General features: G+C 39.1%; 1 protein-coding gene across 1 annotated transcript in view; it reads left to right on the top strand.

Moving 5' to 3' along the window:
* Window positions 1-506: 506 nt before the first annotated feature.
* LOC122731294 (glutamyl aminopeptidase) overlaps window positions 507-15,572 on the top strand; it is a 138,344-nt gene continuing 123,278 nt past the window's right edge. The window contains exon 1 of the mRNA XM_043971306.1: window positions 507-1,175. Within this exon, the coding sequence (XP_043827241.1) occupies window positions 550-1,175 (626 nt within the window). The 5' untranslated portion in view covers window positions 507-549. The remainder of the gene's footprint in view (window positions 1,176-15,572) is intronic.

The raw sequence follows: 15,572 nt of genomic DNA, 5'->3' as shown, positions 1-15,572 counted from the left end.
GCCCCACTCTCTGCCTTCTGTTCCTCTTTCTCTCTTTTTCTCTGCTTCCCCCCCCCCCCCCACTCCCCTTCTCTCTCAGAGCATGCTGACAGTGCATTGGCATACAACTACCCTGCAGTTGATGCTAAGTACAGCAATAATTTAACTTGAAACTCGCTCCAGTGCAGGGCTGCCAGGGGGAGCCATGCGGCTTTGCTGGTTATAGTGGTTAGTCGTGACCATCGTTTTCTTTCTCAGACTGAAAATGTTTTTCCTCCAGTCGAAGAGTGTTCCTTTTTAAATCACTTTCCCCCACTTCTTAGCAGTCTGTCTCTCTTGGTGGTGTTAGTTTTTGCCTACATGTGAGTACTCATTAACAGAGTGGCCTGTAGGAATGTGAAAGGGAAAGGAAAATGGGCGGGCCCCAAAGGAAGGATGTGGTTAATTAGAAAACAGAGGACCGTCAGACCTGGAGTTCCTTTCCAAATCTGAAAAAAAAAAAGGAAGTCTGCGGAAAGTCTTGAAATCTGGTCTCCTTTTCGTGGTTCAGCCTTCTCCTTGGAAACAAAAATGAGTTCTTTGGATCATGAGCCTTCGAAGAGGTACTGTATAAGGAAAAGGCATGTGGCCATTATCTGTGCGGTGGTGGTTGCTGTAGGAGTAATAGTGGGACTCTCAGTGGGACTGAGCAGATCTTGTAAGACATCTGAGGATTCTGGCCAGACCCCCACCACCCCGACTCCCGGACATTCAACTGTCCCTCCATCTGAAGCCGCTCTCTGCCCTGCCAGTACCGATGAAAGTGGCCAATGGACGAGCTTCCGACTGCCCACATACATCAACCCTGTGCACTACGACCTGGAGGTGAAGCCTGTGATGGAAGAGGATACGTACACAGGCACAGTCACCATCCATATCAATGTGACAGAGCCCACAAAACACCTGTGGATGCATATCCGAGAGACGTGGATCACCGAGCCAGCTCCAGTGCTGAAGAAGTCCTCAGGGGAGCAGGTGCCGGTGAAGCGGTGCTTTGAGTACAAGCAGCTGGAGTATGTGGTGATCGAGGCTGAGGAAGAGCTGCCTCCGAATGATGGAGAGAGCACCTATCTCCTGACCATGAACTTCAAAGGCTGGCTCAATGGCTCCCTTGTCGGATTCTATCGGACCACCTACACCGAGAATGGAGTACTCAAGTAAATGTTCATTTCAACTCTTCCTACCCCACTCCAGCTTCTTCTTCTTCTTCTTCTTCTTCTTCTTCTTCTTCTTCTTCTTCTTCTTCTTCTTCTTCTTCTTCTTCTCTCTCTCTCTCTCTCTCTCTCTCTCTCTCTCTCTCTCTCTCTCTCTCTCTCTCTCTCTCTCTCTCTCTCTCTCTCCCTTCTACTGTTGCTATTTTCTCACACTTGGTTTTAATTTTGCCTGTCCATATGGGACATAAAAGCCCTCACACTGTACTAACAAAAACATTTCAGACTACTGGGAGGACTACACCAAGGGGGAAACGAGTGAGAGCTTTTTATTGTATTTAGGGAAAACATAACAGATGATATCTTGTCCTCAGTATTATTCCAAACTGCCTGGAGTTTGGCAATTATTCTACAGAATTTCATAAGATGATAATAATGCTGCTTACTGGGATGGATGATAATGGCTTCAATTTGAAAATTCCCAAGTGCTTTTTGAAACAGGGTCTTGCTAAGTTTGACAATACTTTGAGAAGTGGGGAGAAACTGAGATATAGAGGGGTTAAATGACACCCTAGGAAGGGTGACTTACCATCAATGTGACATATCTGGCTGAGTCATGAATAGCTGAATAGATGTTTATTATATTTCATTGGATGGTGATGTTAAGCCCAGGGCTCTGAATTTTACCCAACTTTCTTTCTATTTTTTTTTGGGGGGGAGGCATAAAAGACATATTATAGTAGTATTATAATGAAGTCCAAAAAAAAGTTTCCCACACCCTAATATTGGGGGCAGAGCCAGGCTGTGACTTAGGAGAAGGAATAGAGTCAGGTTTCCTGTGCTGCCTTGGAAACTCTTGGGTCCACCCCTTCTCTATTTCCCAACCCTCCCCACCAATGTGTGACCTTTTAAAAAAAAAGCGGGATTTGGAATTCTTCAGTACCACACTTATGGGTCTCCACTGTTCTGGTCCCTGCTGGAGTTCTATAGTAATCTCTAGAGAACTGTCTCCCAAACAGATTATTATCCCTTCTTTAGAACTAAATTTTACTTTTTTTCCAATGGGCAAAAATCAATTTCTCTCCCTCTCACATCCCTCTCCTTCAATGGGGAAAAAAAAGAATAGTAAAACCATTTTAAAAAACATGCAATCAGGTAAAACTGATCCTATATCACCCATGTCTGAAAAAATTTCATTTAGCATTCTGGGTCTATCACCTCATATTCATATATACTTCATTAGTCCTTTAAAAGAGCAGTTGATCATTGTGCTGATCAGATTTCAGAACTTTTAAGAACCTTTAAAGTTTGTTTTTACACTGCTGTTGTAGTATAAATTGTTATTTTTCTGCTCACTTCACTGCATCAGTTCATAAGTATCTTCTGAGGCTTCACTGAAACCATTGATTTCATCATTTCTTATGGCTCAATATTATCATCAATATTATCCCATTATGTTCATTTATCATTTGCCCCGAATAAATAATAAATAATAAGGCTCTGCCTTAGTTTCCAGTTCTTGGCTACCATAACAAGAGCTGCCAAACAGATTTCTTAGTAGTAAAGAAGCAATTTTTAGGGCATCTAGGTTGCACAGCAGATAGAGCACTGGGCTTGGAATCAAGAAGACTCATCTTCATGAGTTCAAATCCGGCTTTGGACACATTGGCTGTGTAACCCTGGGCAAGTCACTTATCTCTGTTTGCCTCAGTCTTTCATCTGTAAAATGAGCTGGAGAAGGAAATGGAAAATCACTTCAGTATCTCTGCCAAGAAAACCCCAAATGGGATCATTAAGAGTCACACATGACTGAACAAAACCAGCAACTTTTTAAATGCATTCAACATACTAAATAATTACTTGCCTTTTGATTAGGCTATTCCTAAAGCAATAGTGTAGCAATGGAAGCTGGGAACTGGAAACCCTCAAATGAAAGGCCAATGCAATGCTTTATGGAGGAACCTGGGAAGCAAAGAAGAGAAAATCTTTGGTACAGGTCATTCCTTTGTTTCCTGATCTAGTTGCCATGGCTATGAATGGGGATGTCTGCTGTAGAAGGCCAGAGATGCTAGAGTAGAAGATGAAAAATGAAATGTTGGTGGTGATCTCAATTCTTCCCATCCTAGACTTTATTATCATTACTTCTGTGACAATTGGAACTTCTGTAAAGAAGGTTCTCTGTTCTTTGGCATAAATATCAATAACAGCAGGGATTATTGGTCTTGGGTCCCCTTCATACTCATTAAAATTATTGAGGGCCCCCAAAGGTGTTTGTTTATGTGTGTTATATCTTGATATTTACCAAATGAGAAAATAAAAGTGATGAAATCTTAAATTATTTACTATTTAAAAATGATAAACCCATTTTCTAAAAAAAACAAAAAACCACAAAGTGTAGTGTTGTTTACATATTTTTGCAAATTTCTTTTTTCTTTTTGTTTAGTTGTTTTTAGGCTGTATCTGATTCTGTGACCCCATTTGAGGTTTTCTTGGCAGAAATACTGGAGCCCAGGGCTCTATTCACTGTGCTACCTATCTTCCCTGAGATCAAATCCAGCCTCAGAAATTTACTAATTGTGACTTTGGGCAAGTTATTTCACTTCTGTCTATGTTTTAGTTTTATCAACTGTAAAATGGGGAAAATAATGCCATGTCCTTCTCCACCTCATTTTACAAATGAGTAAATTGAGGCCAACAAGGTTGAGTGACCTGCCTAGGATCACGCAGCTTTAAGTATCTGAAGCCAGATTTGAACTCAGAAAGAGGAGTCTTTCTGATTCCAGGTTGGGCACTCTATCTATTGCGCCATCAAGCTGCCCCAAGTTTCTTTAATGTCTCAGCTAGATTCCCATATCTGTTTCTGCATTCAGTGTGTTGTGATATATTGTTTTGGTTGAAGGATATGAAAAAAATCTAGTCTCACACAGAAAACTAGTTGGAAAAGGGAACAGAATTTTAATATTCAAATGTCTTAGTATTATTATGAAAATCATTTTAACCTCACAGATCCCCCTTTATGAATCTGCTGACCACACTTTGAGAAATACTGCAGTCACCATACTATATTGGGCATGGCTTTATTTTTAAAAAATTAATAGTATTTTACTTTTTCCAATTACATGAAAAAGTGGTTTTCAACATTGATTTTTGTAAGATTTTGATTTTCAAATTTTTCTCCCTCACTTCCAAATGGGATCAAGACAGCAAGCAATCTGATATAGGTTATACATAATCATGTTAAACATATTTCCATGTTAGACATGTTATGAAAGAAGACTCAGAAAAAATGGAAAAACCATAAGAGAGAAGAAAAAAAATCAAAAACAAAAGTGAAAACAGTAGGCTTTGATCTGCATTCAGACTCCATAGTTTTTTCTGGATGTGAAGAACATTTTTCATCATGAGTGTTTTGGAATTGTTTTGAATCATTGTAGTGCTGAGAAGAGCTGTCTATCACAGTTGATTATCACACAATGTTGCTGTTACTGTGTACAATATTCTCCTGGTTCTTCTCACTTTACTTAGCATCAGTTCATGTCAGTCTTTCTGGGTTTTTCTGAAATCTGCTTGCTCATAATTTCTTATAGCACAATAGTATTCCATTATATCCATATATCCAAACTTGTTTAGGCATTCCCCAATTGATTGCCATCACACACACACACACACACACACACACACACAAAACCTGCTATAAATATTTTTGTACATACAGGTCCTTTCCCCTTTTTTGTGATCTCTTTCGGATATAGACCTAGTATTGCTGGGTCAAAGGGTATCATGGCTTTATTTTTAAAAAAATATTATTACTTATGTTCTTTTAAAATTTTGAGTCAAAGATTCTCTCCCTCCCTTCCACCCCTCTTTCACCTACTGAGAAGGCAAGCAATATGCCAATTATGCATGTGAAATATGCAAACACCTTTCCATATTAGCCATATTTTTAAAGCAAGAAAAATAAAGAAAGTGAGAAAATTATACTTCAATTTTTTGATTCAGAGTTCAACAGTTTTCTCTCTGGAGGTAGATAGCTTTTCATCATGATTCCTTTGGAATTGTTTTGAGCAGCCAAGTCTTTCACAATCCATCATCATTCCAACATTGCTGTTCCTGTGCACAACGATCTCCCAGTTCTTCTCACTTCACTTAGCATCAGTTCATAGAGGTCTTGCCATAGACATGACATTATTAATTAGAGTAAAAGGATAATCTGAAGAAACCAATCTTTGTGTATCATTTGGGATCTCCATCTTAACATCGCAATTTCTATGTGTGTCATATGAAAACTCCATTTTAATATTACATTTAGAGGTGAAGACCTGATTCAAATCCCAGCTCTGTAACTCACTGTTGAATTGTTCCCATTTCAATCATGTCTTACTCTTTATGACTTCATCTGGGCTTTTCTTGGAATATATACTGATGTAGTTTGCCATTTCCTTCTCCAGCTCATTTGATAGATTAGGAAGCTGAGGCAAAATGGGCTAAGTGACTTGCCCAAGGTCACAAAGCTAGTACCCAGTAAGTGTCTGAGGATGGATTTGAATTTAGATCTTTCTGACTCCAAGCCCAGTGCTCTATTCACTGTGCTACCTATCTGAGGTGAAATTTGAACTTAAGTCCTCCTGACTCCAGGGCTGGCACTGTATCTATGGTGCCACCTAGCTGCCCCTGGAACTCACCAGAATTGGTCAAATCATTTATGCTCTCTGAGACTCATTTCAGAATCTGAAAAATGAGGATAATAATATTGACTGTGACTATCTCAGAGAGTTATTATGAAGATCAAATGAAATAATTCATGTAAAACATCCAATAACTCATTAAGTTCTATACAAATATCATCATCATCATTAAAATGCTTCCATACTTAAGCATCTGTGTTTTCATCAATGAGATATTCCCTTGAATATGGATGACAAACCCTTCTATGCATTGAGAGGTGGCTTTCATGAGTTGTTCTGGTTAAAAACCAATCATCATCTCAGAGATAAAGCTTCTGGAGAAAAGCTTCTCTAGCCTTAGCTAGATGGGGCTTACTATGGCATATATATAGCCACTAATTGTGCAAATTCCTGTTTAGAGCCATTCTAGTTTGGTGGTATCTTCCAGAGCTTGTGCTTCCTTGGCATAGGTCTTCAAGAACCTGTTATCAACTCCACAGCACAAGAAAGGAGCAGACATTGGAAAAATGATCAACAAAACGATACATTTTAAAGAATTAGAGGAAACAATGCATAGGTCCAAGCATATTCTTGGATAATCTATTTTGAAAAAATCACTTACAATGACTTTCATACTTTTTCTTCGAAGACGTGAACCCAGTAATTGTCTCATTGTGATTAAACCATTATGGCTTATTGGAGAAACAGTGCATTGCAAGAAGGGGAGTCAAATATGAAATAAGGCATATGGATAGCTTTATATCAGATGTTCTCGTCTGAGAATAGACTAAGGCTTGTACCATTAATTATAGCTATTTTGATTCCCTTTGCTGTAATTGTTAAGAAGCAGTGGGGTGATACAGAGGATAGATTGCTGGGCCTTAAATAAGGAAGTTGTTGTTTGGTCATTTCAGTCATGTCCAACTCTTTGTAACCCTATTTGGGTTTTTTTTTTTGGTAATGATACTGGAATGGCTTGTCATTTCCTTCTCTGCTTACTTTACAGATAGGGAAACTGAGACAAACAGGGTTAAGTGACTTGCCCAAGGTCACAAAGCTAGTAGCTAGTAAGTGTCTGAGGATGGATTTGAATTTAGATCTTTCTGACTCCAAGCCCAGGGCTCTATTCACTGTGCTACCTATCTTCCCTGAGATCAAATCCAGCCTCAGAAATTTACTAATTGTGACTTTGGGCAAGTCATTTCACTTCTGTCTATGTTTTAGTTTTATCAACTGTAAAATGGGGAAAATAATAACTCTTTCCCAGAGTTGTTGTAAGGACCAGATGAGATATTTGTAAAGTACTTAGTACAAACATTAACATATAGTAGGTCCTTTAAAAATGCTTGTTTCCTTCCTGTTATTGATATTTGTGCTGGAGAAAAAAGAAGGCAAGACCCAAATTCAGTTTTGCCTCAATGGGGAATCTGTAAAAGTAAGATACAAAAGGAAGAAAATGGTTTCTAAGGAAGATGACTTAAGCTTTCTCAGGTTACTTTTTGAAACTGACAGATTCCAAAGTTTACCATGGGTTTAATCAGTTATCAGGCAAGTGTTCTCACATTACATGGTCCATTGCCAGTGTTTTCCTGTACATGTGGTTTTGAAAATCTCCTGGAACAAATTGTAAATTCTTACTTGGACTGACCAGTCTTCTTTTATTGTGGATTGCAAACCCTGAGAGAGATTGTAGATTGATTTATAAGCTTCACTGGTTTTCATCGAGTGTTTGGATTGCAGGGACAAGAAAGGGGAGGAAGTGTTTGGGATATGGGAAAGTGATACACGAATGAGTGCAATTAGAGCAACATAATTATTTCATGTAACAGTGCAGGCTTCATAATTTATGGCATTCATAAAAGATAAAGGCCTTGTATCTTTTTATCTTTGTAATGCAGTTAAAAAGTAGAGTATAAATTAACATGAACTCAACATAGTTTCCTGTCCAAGGATGAGTTGATCTACAGAGATGGGTACTAATACTGGACTTGCTACTTTGCTATTAACGTCACCAACCTGTTTGGCCAGTTGACCCTTCTCCCACCCTGCTCCTCTTTCTTTCCTTCTCCCTCTCTCTGTTTCTTCTATCTCTGTCTCTGTCTCTCCCTCTTCCTCTCTTTGTCTCTGTCTCTTTGTCTCTCTGTCCATGTTTGACCCTGTCTCTCTTGGTCTCCTCTTTTTCTCTTTCTCTGTCTCTTTCTCTCTTTGCTCTATCATTCTCTTTCCTTCTCTCTCTCTGTTTTTCTGTCTGCCTGTTTCTGTCTATACCTATCTATCTCTGTTTCTCCCTTTTCTGTTTCTGTCTGTCTCTCTCTGATTCTTTTTGTCTTTCTATGTCTCTGACTCTTCCTCTCTCTGCCTCTGTCTTTTAGATTCTTTGCTTCTTATTGATGTGTCCTATTATGATTGGGTTTTTTTTTCATTTTGATTTTAAAGTCCTACTTGCCATCCATGTATCATGTGCCTCTCAGTTTGAAGCATGCTACAAGTCATAGCAAAAACCTATGTGACATTCGCGCATGTTAAAACCACAGCATTAGTAATCACATCATCCTGAGATTCTGCTTGAACTTCACAAAGTTGGGGCCGGCAGACTTGGAGGCATTCCCCAGAAAGACCAGCCTCTTTGCCAGTGGGGCACTCAGAGCTCAAGGAGAACAGGGGAAAGGATGACTCATGGAGGAAATGAAGGGAGCTCTGTGCATCCTACCAGCAGGCTGAGGCTAGACTTAGCATGGGACTTGTGGAAATTACCCCAAACCATCACTTTTCCTAGGCTGTCATAGGATCATAAAATCAGATTGGGGTAGGGACCTCAGAAACCATCTAGCCTCCCTTTCCCCCCTCCCCCACATTTTACAGATGAAGAATCGAGGCCTTGCTATTTGCTCAGGGTCACATTGATAGTATCAAAGCTGTGATTGCAACCCAGATCTCTCTCCCTGTCTTTTTTTTGGGGGGGGGTGGGGCAATGTGGGTTAAGTGACTTGCCTAGGGTCACACAGCTAGTAAGTGTCAAGCGTTTGAGGCTATATTGGAACTCAGGTCCTCCTGAATTCAGGGTCAGTGCTTTATCCACTGTGCCACCTAGCTGTCCCAACCCAGATCTTTTGACACCAAATTTGCCATTCTTTCCACAGCACCAGCAGGATCTAGTACTGTAGTTTCCTGGGTCTATCATCAATCCTTCTAGTTGTATCTCTAGAAGGATAACCTCAAAGGATGTTATAAAATACCCACTACTTCATTCCATGTGACCCCAGAATTCTTTCCTATTACCTTGTCAGAGTTCTAGAATCTCCCCTCTCTACTTCCCCCACTTCCCATCACAACACATACACACATTATTTTTATCCCTTCTCTACCAGCTGAGCAGAAAAGTACATAAAATATTTAACTTGGAGTTGGGAAAAAGTGAGTTCAACCCCACTTTAGACACTTACTAGCTATGCGACTGTGGGCAAGTTGCAACTTCTCTCTGCTTCAGTCTCCTCATTTGTAAAATGAGTCTAATAAGAGCACCTACTTCACAGGTGAGCTAATATATGTAAATCACCATATACAAACTATAAAATATTTCATAAATGTTAGCTATGATTGTGATGATTGTTAGTATCGTTACTATTCCACACAATACATTTTACTGCCTGGAAATCTCTTGCCTCCAGGGTACAGTCTCCTTTCTTCCCTCTACCTCAGCATCTGTAACTCTCTTAACTGCCTAACTCTCTCCTCAGGACTGAAAGCTGTTCCTTAGTTTCTCCTCCTTGAGAGCTCTTAATTCCTCTCCTTTCCTTCTTAGTCCTGATTCAGAATCTGCCTCCATCCTCCTCCACATTTGGAGCCCAATACCTCTTGGCTGTTTCTCAAAATGTATACCTGAGTATGACACTTTTTTTTTTTTTGCTGGGCAATTGGGGGTTAAGTGACTTGCCCAGGGTCACACAGCTAGTAAGTGTTAAGTGTCTGAGGCCGGATTTGAACTCAGGTACTCCTGAATCCAGGGCCGGTGCTCTATCCACTGCGCCACCTAGCTGCCCCCGAGTATGACACTTTAATGTTTGGGACCCACACAGACAGTATCCTCTCACATATTTATAGTAATTTTATTACCTATCCCCAACATGTTCATTAATTTGAAAAATAGTTCCAGAGGACTTACTATTTGCAAGGCACTGTGTGAAAATAGTGATGTAAAAGGGATAATATAGGAGCTTAGAGGCAGCCTACTTGTTATAGTAGAATGGATGCCAAATGTGGGTAAATTATTTAACTTCTCTGAACCCCAGGTTTCTTATATATAATATGTGTGTGTGTGTGGGGGGGGGGTTAGACTAAATGACCTCTGAAGTTCCTACCAGCTCTAGAAACAAATACCAGAATACAATTCTCATGAATCTGTGCTCTCACAGAATTGGATGTTCCTTCAGTGATGTATCCTGCAACCAGTCCATGTCTGATGTCTGCCTGCCCTGTGTGACCTCTTTGTCCATGTCTTCCCACAAGTTTGGCACAGGTGGTGCGTGAAAAAATGCTAAATACCTTCCTCAATTCTCCCCTGACAGCAAACACACTAAAGACCTTCCTTGATTTGTCCTGACACACAAAGGTAGCAATGGCGTGCTCTGGCTGGTCACCTGTTATCCGTCATCCTTGTCATGCAACTAGTCCAGATTTTGTTCTGATTTTCTATTTCCCCAATGGCATCTTTTGCTTCTGTTTTCTTCAAAGTTCCTTATTGGCGATATGTTGTAGCCTACTCCCATGCACCACATGTCCCTCCCCATTGAGTTCTGTATGGTTTTCATTTTTAGTTTTTAAGAGACAGCAGTCCATGGCTCAATGCTTCATAGTAACTCTGGTAAAATATTGGTATTTAAAAGAGAGTTCTTTATTTCCATGAGAAACTAGGGGTCATTAAAGGAATTTTGCAGTTTCCCAAAAGCAATCCAGTTTGCTCTCATGCATTTGCCAATTAGCTGCCCATCTTCACTGTTTGTCCCACAACTACATACTGATGATTGAGTTCTATAGGCTGTCCATTCAAATGAATGCCCCAGTCTGGGTAATGGACATTCTTTATCCACTTAGTGTGGATGGTCAGGCCAAATCCTTCTGACTGGTTACAGATCTCTTCCCGGAAATTGGAATATTCTGCGGTTGTCCAGTTGTTTTCAGTACTTTCTGACTCTTTGTGACCTCATTTGGGGTTTTCTTGACAAAGATACTGATTTGCTGTTTCCTGCTCCAACTCATTTTACAGATGGGGAAACAGAGGCAAACAGGGTTAAGTGACTTGCACAGTGTCACACACAGCTAGTAAGTGAGGCTGGATTTGAACTTAGCTGCACAGCTAGATGTGATATCGTCCGCAAATAGAAGCATTTTAAGGGAATCCCTTTTTGACTTGAACTCCATGCTGGTTCTCCTTCATCACGGTGCCAACCACCTTTGGTGAGCAGAGTCCCTTGTTTTATCCTCTGTCTTATTATTGACAATCTTTGTATTATTGTAAAGGTTATTTCTGTTGTTATATATTGCAAAGAATCTTGAATATTTTAATGTTTGAATGGGATAAGCCTGTATATAGGCAATGAATACTACAGGAAAAGGGAAGGTAGGTGGCATAGAGTGCCAGGCCTGGAGTCAGGAAGATCCATCTGAGTTCAAATCCAGCCTCAAACACTTACTAGCTGTGTGACCCTAGACAAGTCACTTAACTCTGTTTGCCTCGGTTCTTTATCTATAGAATGAGGTGGAAAAGGAAATGGTAAACCATTCTAGTATCTTTGTCAGGAAAACCCCAAATAGGGATCATGAAGAGTTTGGACTGAACAATAACAACACTATAGGAATTTAGAAAAAGGCAAATCTATTTTGATCTTTTCTGATCTTGAAATAAGTGGGATTTGATGAGTACGATTTTGATAGTGGAAATAACTTTGTTATGGGAAAAGGTATGAACAAAAGCTGGGAGATTAAAGAAATGTACAATCTTTGTACATTTAGATAGACCAATTTGGAGAGGTTTGCATAAAAGAAGACTCCAGGGAAAAGAAGGATGCAGGGACATTGTGAAGAACTCGGAATGCAGACTAAGACAGGGCTTTATTTTTATTCTTTAGGTTGTGGAGAGCCAGTGATGATTTTTAACCAAGGGGATGACATGATAAAGGTGGTGTTTTAGGAAGATTAATTTGGTAGCAATGTGTAAAATGGTTTGGCATTGGGAGAAAATCAGAAATAATAAGAAAAATCAGAAAGCATTTGCAGTGGGACAATTGTGAGATAAGAAACCCCTGAATTACAGAGATGGCCATGAGAACTGAAAGGGACAGAAAGATTCCAAAAACATAGATGAAGATTGACTGGGACTGATGACCAACTGAATATGGAGATCCAGGAAGATGACTTTGAAGTTTCAGGCTTAGATGACTGGCTGGTCATATTAGAAATAAGTAAGATAAGAGGAGCCAGCTGAGGGGGGCAGGGAGAGAACAGAAGATGATGGATTTTTTTGGGAATAAATGTATTTATTTAGAATTTCCCCCAAGTTACATGTAAAAACAAATTTTCACATTGATTTTTTAAAACTTTGTGTTCCAAATTCTCTTCCTCCCTCCCTCCCCAACCCTCCCTATGAACTCAAGCAATTCCATGTGCAGTCATGCAAAACATCTCCACATTAGTCAGGTTGTGAAAGAAAACAGACAAAATAACTTTAGAAAGAGGAACTAACAACTAAAAACAATTATATTTCACTCTGTATTCTTAGACCATCAGTTCTTTCTCTGTAGATGGATTGCATTTTTCATAAGTCCTTCTGATAGCATCCTGCTCATCAGATGATGAATTTTTTTTTATGAGATATGATTGTACACAAAGAGAGGCAATGTGATGAAATGGACAGAGAGAGGGCCTTAGAGCCAGGAAGATATGAATTCAAGTGTTTCACTTGACACATCTTGTCTGTGTGACTCTAAACAAGTTACTTAACTTCTCAAATCCCCAGGCAACTCTCTAATGATGTTACAGAAAGATGCCAATCTGATTTAGTAAAGGGAATTTTCCTCATCCTGTATTAGTAAAATCACAGGTCCAGTTCCTAGACCCACCTTGTCAGCAAAATTCAGGTCAAATATAGTGACCCATGTTGATACACACTAGTACAGTCTTTCTTTCTATAAACAATCAGTAAAATTAAAAAAAAATAGAATGTGAAATATACTGTTGGTTGTAATCATATTATTATTGGTGGGTGTTACTTAATTGTTTGGGGGAATATACTTTGTCAGGTGGTGGGATTATGTGTGGATGACATTGTTAAGGGAAAAAAGTATACACAAGTATATTAAAAGAGAATAATATTGTTGGGAAAAAATTATAATTTTCAAGGTGATTGAAAACTGTGCACATGCAATTCCAAAGGACTCATGATAGAAAATGCTCTCCATATCCAGAGAAATACTTGATAGAGCCTGAATTCAGATCAAAGCATTTGATCTTCATTTTCTTTATCTTTTTCATATCTTTTTCTTTTTGGTCTGTCTCTTCTTTCACAACACAACTAATATGGAAATATTTTTTACATGATTTGCACATGTAGAACCCATTTTAAATTCTTACCTTTGTAGGGAGGGGGAAAAGAGAGAGGGAGGGAGAAAATTTGGCACTCAAAAAATTGGTTTTTTTTCTGTCAAGAATTTTTTTAAATGAATGTTAAAAATTGTCTTTACATATAATTGGAAAAATACCATTAAAAAAGAAAAAAAAGGAAAAATATCCATGAGAAATTATCCAGTAGGTTGTTAAAAATGTGAAGACATGGGGCAGCTAAGGTGGCGCAGTGGACAAAGCACCGGCCCTGGAGTCAGGAGTACCTGAGTTCAAATCCGGCCTCAGACACTTAACACTTACTAGCTGTGTGACCCTGGGCAAGTCACTTAACCCCAATTGCCTCACTAAAAAAAAAAATGTGAAGACAGATCTCAGAGAAGAATTTAGCAACTTCAATGTAGACGAGAGTTATCTGAATAGAAAAAAAAAGTTGAATTAATGGGAATGAATGACATTTCCAACAAAAATAGAATAAAAGCGGAAAAAGTAGAGGCCCAAGGATGGAATGTTGGGAAATGTTCATTTTGTGGGTAGGAAAAGGAAAGAAGGCCAGCAGTGCATGTTGTAGGATCACAGTTTTTAGAGTTAAAAGATGATGTAAAGATCCCTAGTCCTTTCCTCTCAATTTGCAGATAAGAAAAACCAGTTCAGACAGGTAAATAATTGGTTTAAGACCACACAGAGATGATATTCAAACCCAAGCTATCTGGTTCTAAATCTAATGTTCTTTCATGAGAAATTTTAGGAGATACCTGATCCCCAGTCAACAAGGATTACCAAAATATATTTTTAAAATTTTCTATGATTTTCTAGAGGTAGAATGAGAATAGATGTATGGAATTTGAGATTATTGCGCCCCAAACCCCAAACTAAAAACATAGGTTCTCTTCAACTCCAAAGTATAGAGATATTGACTTTCTATATGCAACATTGTAAGACTAGCATTAGGTTGGTGACAGTGGGAGTAGGAAGGAGGGGGTAGAGGTGGGAGATGACAATAATAAGGGCTAACATGGATCTAGTGCTTTAAAGTTTTTAATGTACTTTACATCCAGTTATTAAAGCTTAAGACTAGACTAAGGCTTTTGGGATACCCCATATATTACTCCATTTGATCCCAATGACAACTCTGTTGAGTAGGTACTATTTAGGTAGGTGGCTGGCTGGGTAGGTTAGAAAAATAGATATTATTCCCATTTTACAGATGCAAGATATTGCACTGGAATCTCAATCCTTATCTCTTCCTTCCCCTCCTCCAAAGTTTCCCATTTTTTTTTTTTGTTATAATTACTATACTTCTCAGTCACCCTGGAAACTATATATGCACATACACAAATACATACACAGAAACATACATATACACATGGATGTATATGTATACACATGCTTCTGCTGTATATGATCACACATATGTACACATATACAGATAGACACATAGACACATGTGTATATAGAAGTGAATTCTTTTCAGTCAAAGCTTTTCACAAAGTCTGTCTAAGGGGAAGAGGGCTTATGATTTGTGTCAATGGAGTAAGTATCCATGCTGAGAAAATAAAAAATTCTTGAATTATTGAAGCTTTATTATTTTTGGTGCTGGTGCTGAAACAGGAACTTTGAAAAAATATTTAAAAACTGAAAAGGAAAGGAAAGGATTGACGTCAGTCAGAGAACTCCCTGGGGTAGCCATGAAGAGGAGCACATTACTGGCCAGTTCCAGCTTTGGCAGAAGAGAACGTGATTCAGTTGTGACTTTGCGATCTGCGTGATCTTTGGCCAGTCACTTAGCCTGTCTAGTCCTCAGTTTCCTCATCCAGAAAATAAAAATTTTGGACTAGAGCCTTTTTCTGGTTAGTCGTCTTATCCTCTGATAAGATCTCCAAGTTGGGGACCACCACGGGAATATTTTCGGCCCCCAAAAAGGGGGGACAGGAAAAGAGGAACATGATTAAAAAGATCAGGGAGGGATATTGTGGAATGTGTGGCCTCTGGTAACAGTAAGAATAAGGAGAATAATAATTCACATTTTATATAGTATTTTTAGAGTTACAAAGCACCACTCCCAGCTAGACATTCCATGAGATAACTGAAACAAATAAGGAAACTCAGGCTTATAGGTCTTATG

This window comes from Dromiciops gliroides, chromosome 6, assembly GCF_019393635.1.
Source record: "Dromiciops gliroides isolate mDroGli1 chromosome 6, mDroGli1.pri, whole genome shotgun sequence".
NCBI lineage: Eukaryota > Metazoa > Chordata > Mammalia > Microbiotheria > Microbiotheriidae > Dromiciops > Dromiciops gliroides.
Note: the sequence above shows the minus strand (reverse complement) of the source record. Positions and strands in the feature narration are given on the sequence as shown.